General features: G+C 38.6%; 1 protein-coding gene across 1 annotated transcript in view; it reads left to right on the top strand.

The window, feature by feature from the left end:
* Nucleotides 1–9,298, top strand: part of LOC120539301 (indoleamine 2,3-dioxygenase 2-like) — a 51,335-nt gene extending 42,037 nt beyond the window's left edge. Inside the window, exons 9-11 of the mRNA XM_039769241.1 lie at nt 5,193–5,244; nt 7,402–7,550; nt 8,495–9,298. Of these exons, the coding sequence (XP_039625175.1) occupies nt 5,193–5,244; nt 7,402–7,550; nt 8,495–8,865 (572 nt within the window). The 3' untranslated portion in view covers nt 8,866–9,298. The remainder of the gene's footprint in view (nt 1–5,192; nt 5,245–7,401; nt 7,551–8,494) is intronic.
* The last annotated feature ends 4,965 nt before the right edge of the window (nt 9,299–14,263 follow it).

The following is a 14,263-nucleotide window of genomic DNA, read 5'->3' as shown; positions in this document are numbered from 1 at the left end:
TTTCACTCAAGTCCTAAAAGTAGATAAAGAGAAACCAGTTAAACACATGAGACAAAAAATATTATACTTGGTCATTTATTTATTGAGGAAAATGATCGAATATTACATATTTGTGAGTGGCAAAAGTATGTGAACCTTTGCTTTCAGTATCTGGTTTGACCTCCCTTTGCAGCAATAACTGCAGCTAAACGTTTTTGGTAACTTTTGATCATTCCTGCACACCTGCTTGGAGGATTTTAGCCCATTTCTCCATACAGAACAGTTTCAACTTTGGGATGTTGGTTGGTTTCCTCACATTAACTGCTCGCTTCAGGTCCTTCCACAACATTTCGATTGGATTAAGGTCAGGACTTTGAGTTGGCCATTCCAAAACATTAACTTTATTCTTCTTTAACCATTCTTTGGTAGAATGACTTGTGTGCTTAGGGTCGTTGTCTTGCTGCATGACCCACCTTCTCTTGAGATTCAGTTCATGGACAGATGTCCTAACATTTTCCTTTAGAATTCTCTGATATAATTCAGAATTTATTGTGCCATCAATGAAGGCAAGCCATCCTGGCCCAGATGCAGCAAAATGGGCACAAACCATGATACTACCACCACCATGTTTCACAGATGGGATAAGGTTCTTATGCTGGAATGCAGTGTTTTCCTTTCTCCAAACATAACGCTTTCATGTAAACCAAAAAGTTCTATTTTGGTCTCATTCATCCACAAAACATTCTTCCAATAGCCTTCTCATCCAGTCCTTCTGTGAGAACCCTAAATCCAAAGAGGGCTGTTTCATTTATGTTAGGTAGAATGCCCAGAGGGGACTGGGCGGACTCATGGTCTGGAATCCCTGCAGATTTTATTTTTTTCTCCAGCCGTCTGGAGTTTTTTTTGTTTTTTGTTTTTTCTGTCCACCCTGGCCATCAGACCTTACTCTTATTCTATGTTAATTAATGTTGACTTATTTTATTTTCTAACTGTGTCTTTTATTCTTCTAATCTTCATTATGTAAAGCACTTTGAGCTACATTTTTGTGTATGAAAATGTGCTATATAAATAAATGTTGTTGTTCTGGTTTGTCCACGTGATCTTTAGCAAACTGCAGATGAGCAGCAATGTTTTTTTTGGAGAGCAGTGGCTTTCTCCTTGCAACCTTGCCATGCACAACATTGTTGTTTAGTGTTTTCCTGAAGGTGGACTCATGAACATGAAGATTAGCCAATGTGAGAGAGGCCTTCAGTTGCTTAGAAGTTACCCTGGGGTCTTTTGTGACCTCGCCGACTATTACATGCCTTGCTCTTGGAGTGATCTTTATTGGTCGACCACTCCTGGGAATGGTAACAATGGTCTTGAATTTCCTCCATTTGTACACAATCTGTCTGATTGTGTATTGGTGGAGTCCAAACTCTTTAGAGATGGTTTTGTAACATTTTCCAGCCTGGTGAGCATCAACAACTCTTTTTCTGAGGTCCTCAGAAATCTCCTTTGTTCATGCCATGATACACTTCCACAAACATGTGCTGTGAAGAGCAGACTTTGATAGATCCCTGTTCTTTAAATAATACAGGGTGCCCACTCACACCTGATTGTCATCCCATTGACTGAAAACACCTGACTCTAAGTTCACCTTCAAACTAACTGCTAATCCTAGAGGTTCACATACTTTTGCCACTCACAAATATGTAATATTCAATTACTTTCCTCATTAAATAAATGACAGAGTATAATATTTTTGTCTCATTTGTTTAACTGGTTTCTCTATATCTACTTTTAGGACTTGAGTGAAAATCTGATGATGTTTTAGGTCATATTTATGTAGAAATATCGAAAATTCTAAAGGGTTCACAAACTTTCAAGCACAATTGTAGTGAAAGGTTAATGCAAGTTACCCTTTTGTTGTTAATTTGTATCAGAAATACAGAAGGAATGCTCTCTGTTTAGACAGAGGCGGCCATGGTAGTCCCTATCTTTAAGGTGCCATTGTACACACTCATTTTTAAGTAATACTGGCAATTCATAACCACCACCAAACCCCCAGACTCGCTCATTATGAGTTTGCAGTGTCTTGCTTTGGTTAATTGATTTGATTGAGGCATCATCATTACATTCACTGCCTTTTTTTTCCTTTCTTTCCTGTCATAGTTGGCATACTGGGTGAAGAAGTAAAACTCAGAATTCGTGTCGGTCTCATTCCTCAATACATCAGTATTAGTAGGGAATAATCTGGATATAAGGTGAAATAATATTGGTGGCCCAACTGGTTTAGACAAGGGACAACTTGGGACTGTCTTACTTCTTGACGTCACTGTGACTAATGTCATAATGTGGTCCTTCTTTTGTTTACACTGTTCGATAATAATACACTGGTTTGGATAACTGACAGTGAGCATTGCCTTCAGTTGCAACCCCAGTAGAATGTAACATGATAGCATCACTGCCTTGAGCAGCATTCGTGTGCAGCTTACTTTACACATTTTTTTTTTGTTTTTCTTTTTCTCCATAGTCTTGAAGTTGGGCTAGTTAGGTTAACTGGAAACTCTGAATTGGCCTGCTGTGCATGACGGCACCCTACAATGGACTGGCGTCATTGATTTCTGCCTTGGGATAATTCCAAGCTCATCATAACCCTAAATCTGAACTAAATGGGTTTTGGAAGTTGATTTTGTTGATGTATTCGGTTGTGTTTGAGAATATTTTGCAAAACTTTCCTGCTTTGTATACATTTTTTTGAGTATGCTCATTATTATTTTTGTACATTGGAGATTATGTGGGCATGACTATAGTATTCCTGTTGTGCTTCTGGAATAATTTAAATATTTGTATTATTTTATTTTCATTTTTCTGCAGTGCTGTTTTGTTTTTCCAATGGCGGTTGTCATTTTGTGGAAAGATTGTTACAACATGCTGCCTAGATGTTGGGGACATGGCTTTGGGGATTGTGCATTGTGACGTCATCAGTGCAACACTTTGAATAACTGGCACCACTTGTCATAGGCACTGAGATTGTGAAATTAAACCGGGCAAAACAGGGTGAATTCTGTATATGTGTTTGGCTCTAGCTGCTTGATATTCTCAATTTAGACTACAAGTGTGGATTAGTGTTTGGCTTTGGCAACAGAGTTATCAGTTTCCATATTTTGACTTTTAATCTGTTTTAAGGATTTTGTTCCATCTCCTAATATTTTGTATATTCTTCTGCTTCACCTTAGTTAGGTATTACAATATCCATAGTATAAAAAAAATTAAGTTACCAGTTTGGATAAGGAAACATTGAAATATATTTCTACTTCTGTTCCATTTTTGAGATTGTTTTTCAAGAGCAAAAGTCAGGAAGAAAAAATTCCTCAGAAATGACAGAAGAAAACCCTAACAATTCAGCTTGCCTGCTTTTTCAAATCTCAAACTTGCATCCATCCATCCATTATCCTACCCGTAAATATCCTAACTACAGGGTCACAGGGGTCTGTTAGAGCCAATCCCAGCCAACACAGGGTACAAGGCAGGAAACAAACCCCAGGCAGGGTGCCATCCCACCGCAGGACACACACCCACAATTTAGAATCGCCAATGCACCTAACTTTCATGTCTTTGGACTGTGGGAGGAAACCCACAGAGACAACATGCAAACTCCATGCAGGGAGGACCCGGGAAGCAAACCCAGATCTCTTAACTGCAAGGCAGCAGCACTACCCACTGCGCCACCGTGCCGTCCATCTCAAACTTCCCTGCTGCTGAAAACTTACATAAACGATTCAGAAATGGACATAGTCACAAATACACATAAAGATTAAAATCAGGAAAACAAAACATGGATTTTAATAATTAGAAACAAAACTCTAAAACAAAGTGAAAAGTCAAGTTCTGAAACAAAGGAAATCGCAAGAAGTTTTAAGAAGTGATCCATTCTCAGGTGGCCAGGAAATTTTTAAGTTTCTTTATTTTTTCCTAATATTTAGAAGAATAATATTCATATTTAATATTTTACTTAAGCTCCATATTTCTCTTATTTAAAGACCTCCTGTGAAAAGGCAAATTTCTGCCAGGGGCCAAATAAAGATCTATCTATTAACTGGTAGTAATATTATTGCTTAAGAGATACTTATTTATTTTTGGAGTTCTGTTAAATTTCCCATGATTCCATCTTCTTTTTCATTGGGTGCTACAATTATGTATAATAGTTCCTATGACAGAGAGGCTCATCACTAAGGACAGAGGCCTTGAGAGTCACTTGTGATGAACTTATAGGTGCAACAGTATAAAGTGCTGTCCAAGTGCTCATTTATGCTGGTATTTCAGGTTAAAGCACTTAACCTGTGGTGGCTCTGAGGCTAGGGATCTGCCCTGGCAATTGGAAGGTTGCCGGTTCTAATCCCATAAATGCCAAAAGGGACTCTGCTCTGTTGAGCCCTTCAGCAAGGCCCTTAACCTGCAATTGCTGAGAGCTTTGAGTAGTGAGAAAAGCATTATATAAATGCAAAAAATTATTATTATTATTATTATTCTTGCTTCTTTCAAAGACTTTGCATCTTGGATTAGCAATTACGACTTTGGTGCATATTAGTTTGTCTTTTGGGTTTCAACCTTTTCCTTTGTTTCCTTTTCTTTGTCCTTTTTTCACGGCCTTTGTCTTTCTAGTAGAGGTCTTGCACAACTCACCACTCAACCCTAAGCTCCAAGGGCTTCTGACCCTGGCATAGCTTTATATTCCCTCCTGTAGTTACTTCTAGAGCATTTTTGTAACCTGTGATCAGACACACATTCTACAAGTCCTGAGCCCTTTGCTTGCTGCAGAGCCCACTATGGCAGTTCCAGGTCCAGGTCTCCCTGTATTACTGAATAATGTATTAATTTAAAGTGTCACCACTTCTGGTATCTCTTGACCTCCCGTGTTTTTCAAAACCTGTACTACTGAATCTCTCATGTTTCCACTTCCCAACCTCATGAACTAATGAGGCAGAGCACTCTCTAACAGTTTCGGACATGTCATGATGCTCATGTGTCCCCATGCATGTTAACTGAGAAGATACAGTAACCTCTAGCACTTTCTTTTATTCTCATGGCCCTGCAGTAATCTTTCCCCTTGTACCTCTGGCACTATTTTGCCTGCCAAAAAAAACTGTATGTTTTAATCACCATTTTTTTTTCTAAGTGACAATTAAATGAGAATCATCGTGTCAATTCAGACTTTGTGTCTTTTGCAGATAATGTACACAACAGAACCTTCTATGGAGTTGTGAGGCTTTACTTTTCTGGGTAAGTTGTGTTTGTTTTTGGTATTTGGCCACCACTCACTCCCTGTATCTCATTGACTATAGTGTTATTCTTTAACATCCTCTAGTTATTGACTAATCTTTAAAGTTAGATGTTACTCTGAAAAACAAGGAATATGATCATCTGCTCCAAAGAGATGACAAGTAGATTTTTCAAAAGATCGGCCTGACTGCTATATATCAGCCCAAAGGACATTGTGCTAACATATACAGGATATCTTGACAAAAAACATGAAGTCCCACCATGTGATGTTTTTTGACCATGTATCTGTTTTCATGTGCCTTGTTGAATCCATCATTTGAAACATTGGTACTTGAAGAAGTGAAGCAGCTGTCAGTAGTTGAATAAATGATGAGTGTAACGTTGAGATGTAGGTGACCACAGTTTACAGGAGGGTCCAGAGTGTGCTATGAACACTTACTTTACAAAGCAGGTCTTGGTCATGGAATGAGCTTCAAGTACATCATGGTGTTGTTTTTAGTTTTCCCTCTTCTGCAAATTAGTGTGTTGTTTTGTGATATTTTCACTGTTATCAGCTACAAAGTATAAAGTACAGTATTTGAACTCCTCAGTGTGTCAGTGGTGTTGATTTCACAGTCTTTACCTTTATACTTGTGTATCCATACCCCATGTCACAAATATGCATTTTGTTTACAGCTAGAGCACTCTTCTTGCCTATCTGAAGGTCACCTACATTTCTCAAATGTTACCTATCACCTAAAAGAAACATACTAGTCTTTTTTGTCTATTTTTTTTTATTATTTGGATATAAGCTGATGTTTCTAATAGCTTAGAAGAACCAAGCACATTTCTCTTGGAAGATGCCGTGCAATTCAAATTCAAGATCTCAACATTCAAATGTCATGGTTTGAGAACTGCACAAAAACATTCATCCTTCTATATAAAAGCGGTTGGGATTGTCCTTCCGTCCCGTGAGTGCTACGCAGGCGCGGAGTTTCACTACGCCCGTCCATTTTGCAATGCACGATGGGATTTGTAGTTTCGTTATTCCAGGTAAAAGATGATTTTCTGCTCCAGACTGTGCGATATCTTCTTCTTCTTTCTTACTATATAAAAGCAGTCGGGATTGTCCTTCCATCCTGTGAGTGGAAAGCGTAGGTGTATTCCGCTTATCATAGACTTACTACTTGCAGCTTGCGGTACGAAGCGACATGATGTGAGCAGAGTTCTGGTGCTCCCATCGTTCTCTTGCTTTTGTGCGCGATGCGCTGCAAAAATAGACAAAATTATGTCTCTGGAAATAATTCATGTTGATGGAGTACAAATGCCTCACCGCGTAGTAAATATCAGGGGGGTTCAAAAGGGCGACCTCAATATTGAAAAAAAGTTTAAATTTCATCACAGAAATACCAGAAACTACGAGTATTAAAGTAATACCGCTCAAATGCAATATAACCAAATTAATGAGTTTGTATAAAATATCAAATTGATCTACATATTGAATTGCCTTAAGAAGTGGTCAACTTAAACGTTGGTCGCCTTAAAAGGCGGGTCAGCCTAGTGTTAAATATTGAGTGTTATAGCAGCATTATCAATAGTCTGTGAATGGTTTTCAAAGACAATTCATTCCACTTCTTGGATATCTTCTTCAGTCCTGAACGTTACTGGGTGGCCACTTTAGTTGCCAACGTCTAGAGAATTCCTTTCTTCTCTGAAGTACTGGTGTCCGGTGATCACAACACTGTGAATGAGGGCTTGGTCATCAAGCACCAGCTGTAATAATCGTAGTGTTTCAGTTAATTATTTATTGGAAGTTGAAAATCTCATGTTTGTTAGTTACTTAAAATTAACTGTTTGTAGGTGTAGATGGTTATACTTTGTCAGAAGAAGGTGATGCTCGAAATCGGGGCAACTAGACTGTATAGAAACATTAGCCTTCACTTACTATACTGCATAAACAAATGTAATGAAAGAAGGATGGTTTTCATGACAAACCTCAGGCACTCAAGTCCAAGTACATAATGAAGATCTCAACTTCTAAGTAGCAAGTGGGACATAAAAATGGCATTGTACATTTTTATTGCAATGCAGAATAACACATGACTAGTGTGTTCAAAAACAAATCTAAAATGACAAATACTGTTGGGCTCCTATTGAGTTCGATCCTCTTGTCTTTAGATGGAAAGACAATCCACTGATGCCAGACGGTCTTATCTATGAGGGTGTGTCAAAAGAGCCAATCTACCTCTCCGGTGGCAGTGCCGCTCAGAGTTCCACAGTGCAATGTTTTGACCAGCTCTTGGGTATCCGCCCCACTTGTGAAAATGGTAAGTTAGTCCGTTCATGATCATCATCATAACAACAAGTTTAACAGCAGTTTTCTCACTTTACCTAGTTTAGCTGGTTGACATCCTGCTCTCCATGGCATCCTTTGGGCACATCTTTTTCATATCATCTGATACCACGTCCATGCATGTCTTCTTCTGCTTCCTTCTAGGTCTCATCCTCTTAACCCAGCCATTCACTTAACCTTCACTCCACATGCTCAAACCACTTTATCCTGTTTCTCCCCATCACCTACAGTGTCCACTCTTCTCATTCCATTACACACCACACATTTATCATGTCATTCTCATCCTTCTAGAATTTCCACCTTGCATCTCTCACCCCTTCCAACCCTGCTGTGCCTACACCTCCATTACTAATTAATATATCACCAAAGCAGCAGAACTTCCCTACATTCTCTAAAACAATTCCATTGCCGATATTTAAATATATATTTACTGCATCAGCATTCTGCAAAGGTCACACAAGTCAACTGCACTACTCTTCACACCACTGATTCTTTCAGGCACCCACTTTTGCCACCCCATGCATTGAACTGAGTATCTCTGAACACCTTTACTACACACAACAGATGAACATGCACTCATTTCTTCCGCTTTCTTATCCTTCACCTCCTGCCATCACTTTGGTTTGTTCTGCATTGGCTGTGAGGCTTGTCACATTTTTACTAGCTTTCCATTTCATTAACTCTTTCTTCAATTCTGAAGGCATACGAGAGCCTCCAAGGCAGTCTTTCACATACTTCCGTGGTCCTGTGAAAATTCTAATAACAAAAAAACTTAGCCTTTTGAGTTTTTTGAACACTCCCAAAATCCAACCTTTACACTATTTGGAGTGTTTGTATTGAAATCCATGCACTTATACTGGCTGAAGACAATTAATTCTGTGGAGGACTTGTCCTGAATTTGTTTTCTTTATCCTTCAGCTGCTTCTTTCCTCCAGCGAATGAGGGACTACATGCTTCCTAAACACCAGAACCTACTTGAGGCCATTGCCTCCTACCCATCTATTCGTCACTATGTTGCATCAAGTGGAAGTGAAGAGTTGTGCCAGGCATACAACACTTGTGTCACAGCCTTAGTTGAGCTAAGGAATTACCATTTAAACACTGTTGCTAAATACATAACCATCCCTGCCAATGACCAGCCATTAGCCAGAGGTTGCATATTCCAGAGAGGCACTGGAGGCACTCCACTTATGTCTTTTCTGAAAAATGTGAGGGACTCTACAAGAAAGGCGATAATTGGGAGAGGTGTAGATGAAACTCAATCCTTCGCATGGTATTCCACTTTGTAACTCAATCTCTAAGATAAAAACTTGCAGGAGGTGCTTCTGAATAACCTGTAATTGCTCTCCGGGTAATGCTAAGAAGAGACAGAAAACAAAGTCAAGATAATTCTCATATTAGGAAAAGGTATTATACTTAAGGGAACTGCAAAAGAAGAAACTTTCACCCACCTTGTGTGATGCATACTGGCTGAAGAGAAGGGGTTTGAAATTCTGCCTTCCTGCATGGATTGAAGCTGCTAGTCACGGGGAATCTCTAAGAGACAGACAGTGGACTGACGTGGCCAGGGGACTACAGGACTTCGACAGAAGCAGATGGGAAAATGGTTACCCAGATGTGTATATTTACTATCTTTAAGGTATCATTAGGTCAAGTCAGGAGGCCACAATGTTCTACTCCAGAATTCCCAATTTGTATTAGATAACAATATAGTATATATTTATTTTTTCTGCAAATATTATATTAAAATATTTTTAACATTAAGGAAATTTCATTTTATATATATCACTTATCAAATAGCATTACTGTGTCCAAAGCAGATGTTGGTTTACCCAAATGAGATTCATCAAGGAGCAACATGTTCAGTCACTGAAACTACAAAACCAGTGCTTTCCAGAAAAATGAGAACAGTATTTGAAGGAACTGAGACATGATTACTCTTGGTAATAGTAGCACTGATCATTGGCACCCCTGCATAAATACAGAAAAGAGGAAAACTGTTTATCTGCCCTGCCTTGTAGCATTCTGCTGTTTCAACACAAATACCAAGTAATGATCAGGTTCTACCACTTGAACAATAGAGGCATTGGTAGCCATTTGTGTCCTGAAATATCCAGCTCTTTTGCCCTCCAAACCTAAGCTCTTTGCAGGATTGTTACTTAGTGGTCGATCTAGCCAACAAAAGCAGAACTGGATGTCCTTGATACAGATTTTCTCTTTCATACCCAACAAAAGTAGGTGAAAATGCCAGCAGTGTTTCATCGCTCATGAAAGGTTATGTCACTGTATACTATGAAGGAGTATAACTGTAGATGTTTTTTCTCAAATGAGCTTGAAGTGGAGGGTAATTTTCAGCACAAGTAATTCTTAATTGCACCGATGTTACGTGCACTTTATGAGCTCATGAATTGAAAGATAACTGTGACTTTACTTTGTCTTGCTGCTGTATGGGCTGTGGGGAATGGGAAGCAGGGTTGGCGCGGAGTCTCAGGGAACCTCGCTGGACACAGAGTTACGGATGAATAACAAATTAAATGCTTTCACGCCAAACAAGTAGTGTGTGGTTGGAGATCAGGAAGAATACAAGTTACGTAGTAAGACAGCATCAAGGTGAGAATAGTGTGTGCAGTTAAAGGTTAGGTAAGAGACAGGCAGGCCAAAGGTGTACTTGTTTTATTATTCTGGAGATGTCCCTGTGACCCAGACAACAAGCAGCAGTAGGTTACCAATTATACTGCACCACTCGAAATAAAAAAGCCACTCAGCAACTGTGGACTTGCCCGAAAAATCGGCTTCCGTGTGGTTTATTGGGCAGATCATCACAATACTTAACTTCTGCATGAGTCTCTGCCAATCACATGGAAATAAAAGAAAGCACTTTACTGTGGCTGGAGATAAATCAATTATTCTTTATAAATCCTCCCTTATCTGACCAGTCAATTATTATCCTGTACACAGCCATCAACAGCATGTACCATCACAATACTTATTACCGAGCAAACACCACTGCAATATTTTATACCTCTGCAAACTGATTAGTACAATAAATCCTAAAACTGCAACTAGAGAAAAAATGTAGGTGTTAGAGCCTGGAAAAGAGCCAACACCAAGAACAGAGAATGGTTCATTAGGTGCATTTACATACGCCGCAATAACCTGGTTATTCACAGAAACCTAGTTTTCAAGATGCCATGCAAACCCTTTTTCCGGTTAGAGAAATCAGGTTATTGATCTCTGAAAAAACCTGGTTAACTGAGGTAGATTTCTCTGCAAATAATCATATCATTTGGCCATGTAAACCCATAACTGGGTTACTGTTAAGGATTTTGTAGCCCGTTGCATGTCTGTTGTACTCTGTCAGTCTGCATGTATATTTGCTTCTTACACACTTTCAGCAGTCACACTACACTCTTAACGTCACTAATGTCTACCCTTAAGTTAACACTAATCTTAACCGTTTATACTACATTGGAACGACCGACCCCTTTACCCAGCCGGCAGCTACACCTCCAAGACCTGTGGCCTGGATAATTTACTGAGAAATAATCTAACTATCAAGCCATACTTCTAACCAATTAAACTTTTCCCCACAATCGACGGTGTAAATGTAAGTACACAAAAACAGGATGTAAAATTAAACGGATTAAATGTATTAAATGAAACAAGACATGCAAAAAACAGAAAAATATAAATATCCCTCCACCTCAGCAACAACAAGACACCACCAAATATAAATACAACAAAAACCCTCCCTTGCCCCTGTAACATATAACACACAACACGAATAACAAAATGACTGATAAACTGAATGATTGTGAACTTGAGTCCGGTTATAAAACTGTCCTGAATACGGATGACTGAACTAGCGGTAAATGCGTTGTTTGATTTTCCCGGCGTTTGGAGCAACCTCACCGTGATTCCTCGGCGTATGGTGGATGACGAATCGACCCCGGGGTCTCAGCAGATGGAGGTTAAAAGACAGTCCAGCAAAATGAAAAGCAAACTGGTGAAAAGGCGCGATGTGAAAAAACAGCAAGCAAGTTGAAACGTGGTTGAAACAAAATGGTCTCCTTTCTCCTCCTTTCTCCTTCCTCTCTCTCTCCTGATTATTTAAATAGTCTATGTGATGGCTGTGATTGATTAATTAAGAACAGGTGTTTTCCAGGTTTGCGGCTGTGGTCTCCTTCCATCATCCGTCCTCCTTTACGGGGACGGCATTAACTGATACACATACAAACAGCAAACGGGACAATGAAACGAGACGCACTCAGAACTGACATTTAACACTAACTATGTGGCCCAGCTATATTCCCAATCTTGGACAAGGGAGGGCCGAAGTACGGCTTGATAGTTAGCTTATTTCTCAGTAAATTATCCAGGCCACAGGTCTTGGAGGTGTAGCTGCCGGCTGGGTAAAGGGGTCGGCCGTTACAACATGCTAACCACAGTAAGTCCTCACTGCTGTAAAAATGCTGGTGTTAACCTGCTGTGACATATGGTGCTGTGGCTCTGTAGCTGGATATTATCGGGGCAAGCAAGGGTAGAAGTGTCCACAAAATACATTTCTAGATGCAAATCTTTGGGGGTCCTCATTATTTTATCTCCTGGCTGAAAAAATGAGTCTTAATATTTCACAGATTGCTAAATTTTATGTTAAGCTCAGCAACGCAATCTCAAAAGCAGTAAGGTATTGTGTTAAATGGTATGCGTGATTACTTTTTAAAGTAATGAGTAACCTAATGCAATATTTATCTTATTGAAGTAAAAATACATGCATCATTATTATCCCAGCAGCACTGGGTATAAGGTAAGATGCACATATACTGGTACACCACTTGTTTACAGGCCTCAGTTGTACAGCCAAGCAAAAAAGTGTGTGCTGTGTGCAATCTGGTAACAGAAACCTATAAATAAAGTGTCAGTGTGACTAAACATATCTATAAAACACAAGAAAATGATCACAGGCGTCATGCTTATTTTCAATGACGCTTAACTCGTTTTTGTGCAGTTTAATGACATTGGAGTATTTTGACAAAGGAGAACTCCAGAAGATTACTTGTGCCTGTAAACATGGAGTTTTAAGGAACCCAGATGAGAAGCTCTTGGTCCCTGCAGATGCAATACATGCTTCTGGGTCTCCATATGTGGGTGCCTTGTAAGGCAATGTGTCTTTTTAGGAAATTGATGAATGATTTGCTAACAATGAAACAGATCTTTGAGAATTTTTTTGTCATCTGGTAAAATGCTTACCTAACTTTTTTTAAAAATTGTTGAATCTAATAATGACAAATTCAACCTTAATTACCTGACTACATATTTTTTTTCACTAATGCATTTAATGTTTGGGATATAATGTGCCGTTTTGTAACCACAAAATGCTCAGAGTAACTGAAATGTTCAAGTACAAAATAGAGCATTAAGTCAACTTCCATCAAACCTTTAAAAGAAAAGTGAATTGCTGTACATTAGAGTAAGTGGGTTTGTAAAAATTGGAAAATGCAAAATTAAGTTATACAGTATTCCTAATTATGAGGATGGTTAGTTGGATCACATTTCTTTTCTTCTTTGCTTGTTGGTGTCCCTGTTCATTCACTACATTTTTGACAATGATTTTTATTTAAACCGTGCATTCGAGTTAATTAGAGTAGCTTCCTGTAGGTTTGACCAATGCTAACTATTTGAAACAACAGTCCATATAGTCTGTTGACTTTCTATCATGAATCCATGTTGTGGCCGCCATTAAACTTTTTCATTACATTTTTGGAACGTGTATATATGTATTCCTTATCTATTTATTTTAATATATGGTGGTGATGTCACCTCACAACACTTTTGTATTCTGTTTTTGAAAGACCATTTTGTGACAAAATTACATGGCTGTGGCAATACTGTTGGCAGTCACTATGTCCATTGCTACTCATGTGACTTTGTGAATCATCTTGTTTTGCCCTTAAAAGATGGTGGCACATAGCCTCTGATATTGAAGTGTTGGATCTTTCTAAAAAAACAATTAATTAATTTGTTGTATTAGTAATGGACTGTGTTCATTGAGTTAATATAAGGATGGTGTACCTGTTTGGTTCTGGTGAATAGTTCAAATGTCTTATATTGGTCGACTTACTCCATAATTCTGTCTGATTTGTTTATGTCTGCCTATCTCTTGGTTGTTTATTTAGGTTCCCAAAATAGGCCGCCCAATTATTGAATGGTGGTCTTTACAGAACACTCAAATCAGTAAATATTCACCCCCCAGATTGATTATTCTAGTGCAGATATGCAGCAGCTCCAATCATCTCAATTAATTCTCCACAGACAACTCAAGAAGCATTTTTAATGTTTAATAATTTGTTTTACCAAATAATTGGTTTAACTCACTAACAAAATGAATTCTTACCCACTGAAAGGGAACAAAATGATTTTTGATATACAGAATGAAAGTTTTGAACTTAGCAGAGAAGAAAGGGAGAGACACAAAAAAGGAAAACTGTCCTTTTACATGTACTGTAGAGATCAAGGTTATTTAATTAGAGAATGTCTAAAACCTACAGGGAAAACTTATTAAACTATTTACAGGTATCTGTGGAGTCAAAAAATATAACGGACAAATAATGATAAACAGTTTGACTGTTCCATTCAACCTATATGAAACATCCTAACCAATTTAACATCCTCTGAAAATGTTATTAG

Source organism: Polypterus senegalus, chromosome 11 (genome assembly GCF_016835505.1).
Source record: "Polypterus senegalus isolate Bchr_013 chromosome 11, ASM1683550v1, whole genome shotgun sequence".
In the NCBI taxonomy this organism is placed as follows: Eukaryota; Metazoa; Chordata; class Cladistia; order Polypteriformes; family Polypteridae; genus Polypterus; species Polypterus senegalus.
Note: the sequence above shows the minus strand (reverse complement) of the source record. Positions and strands in the feature narration are given on the sequence as shown.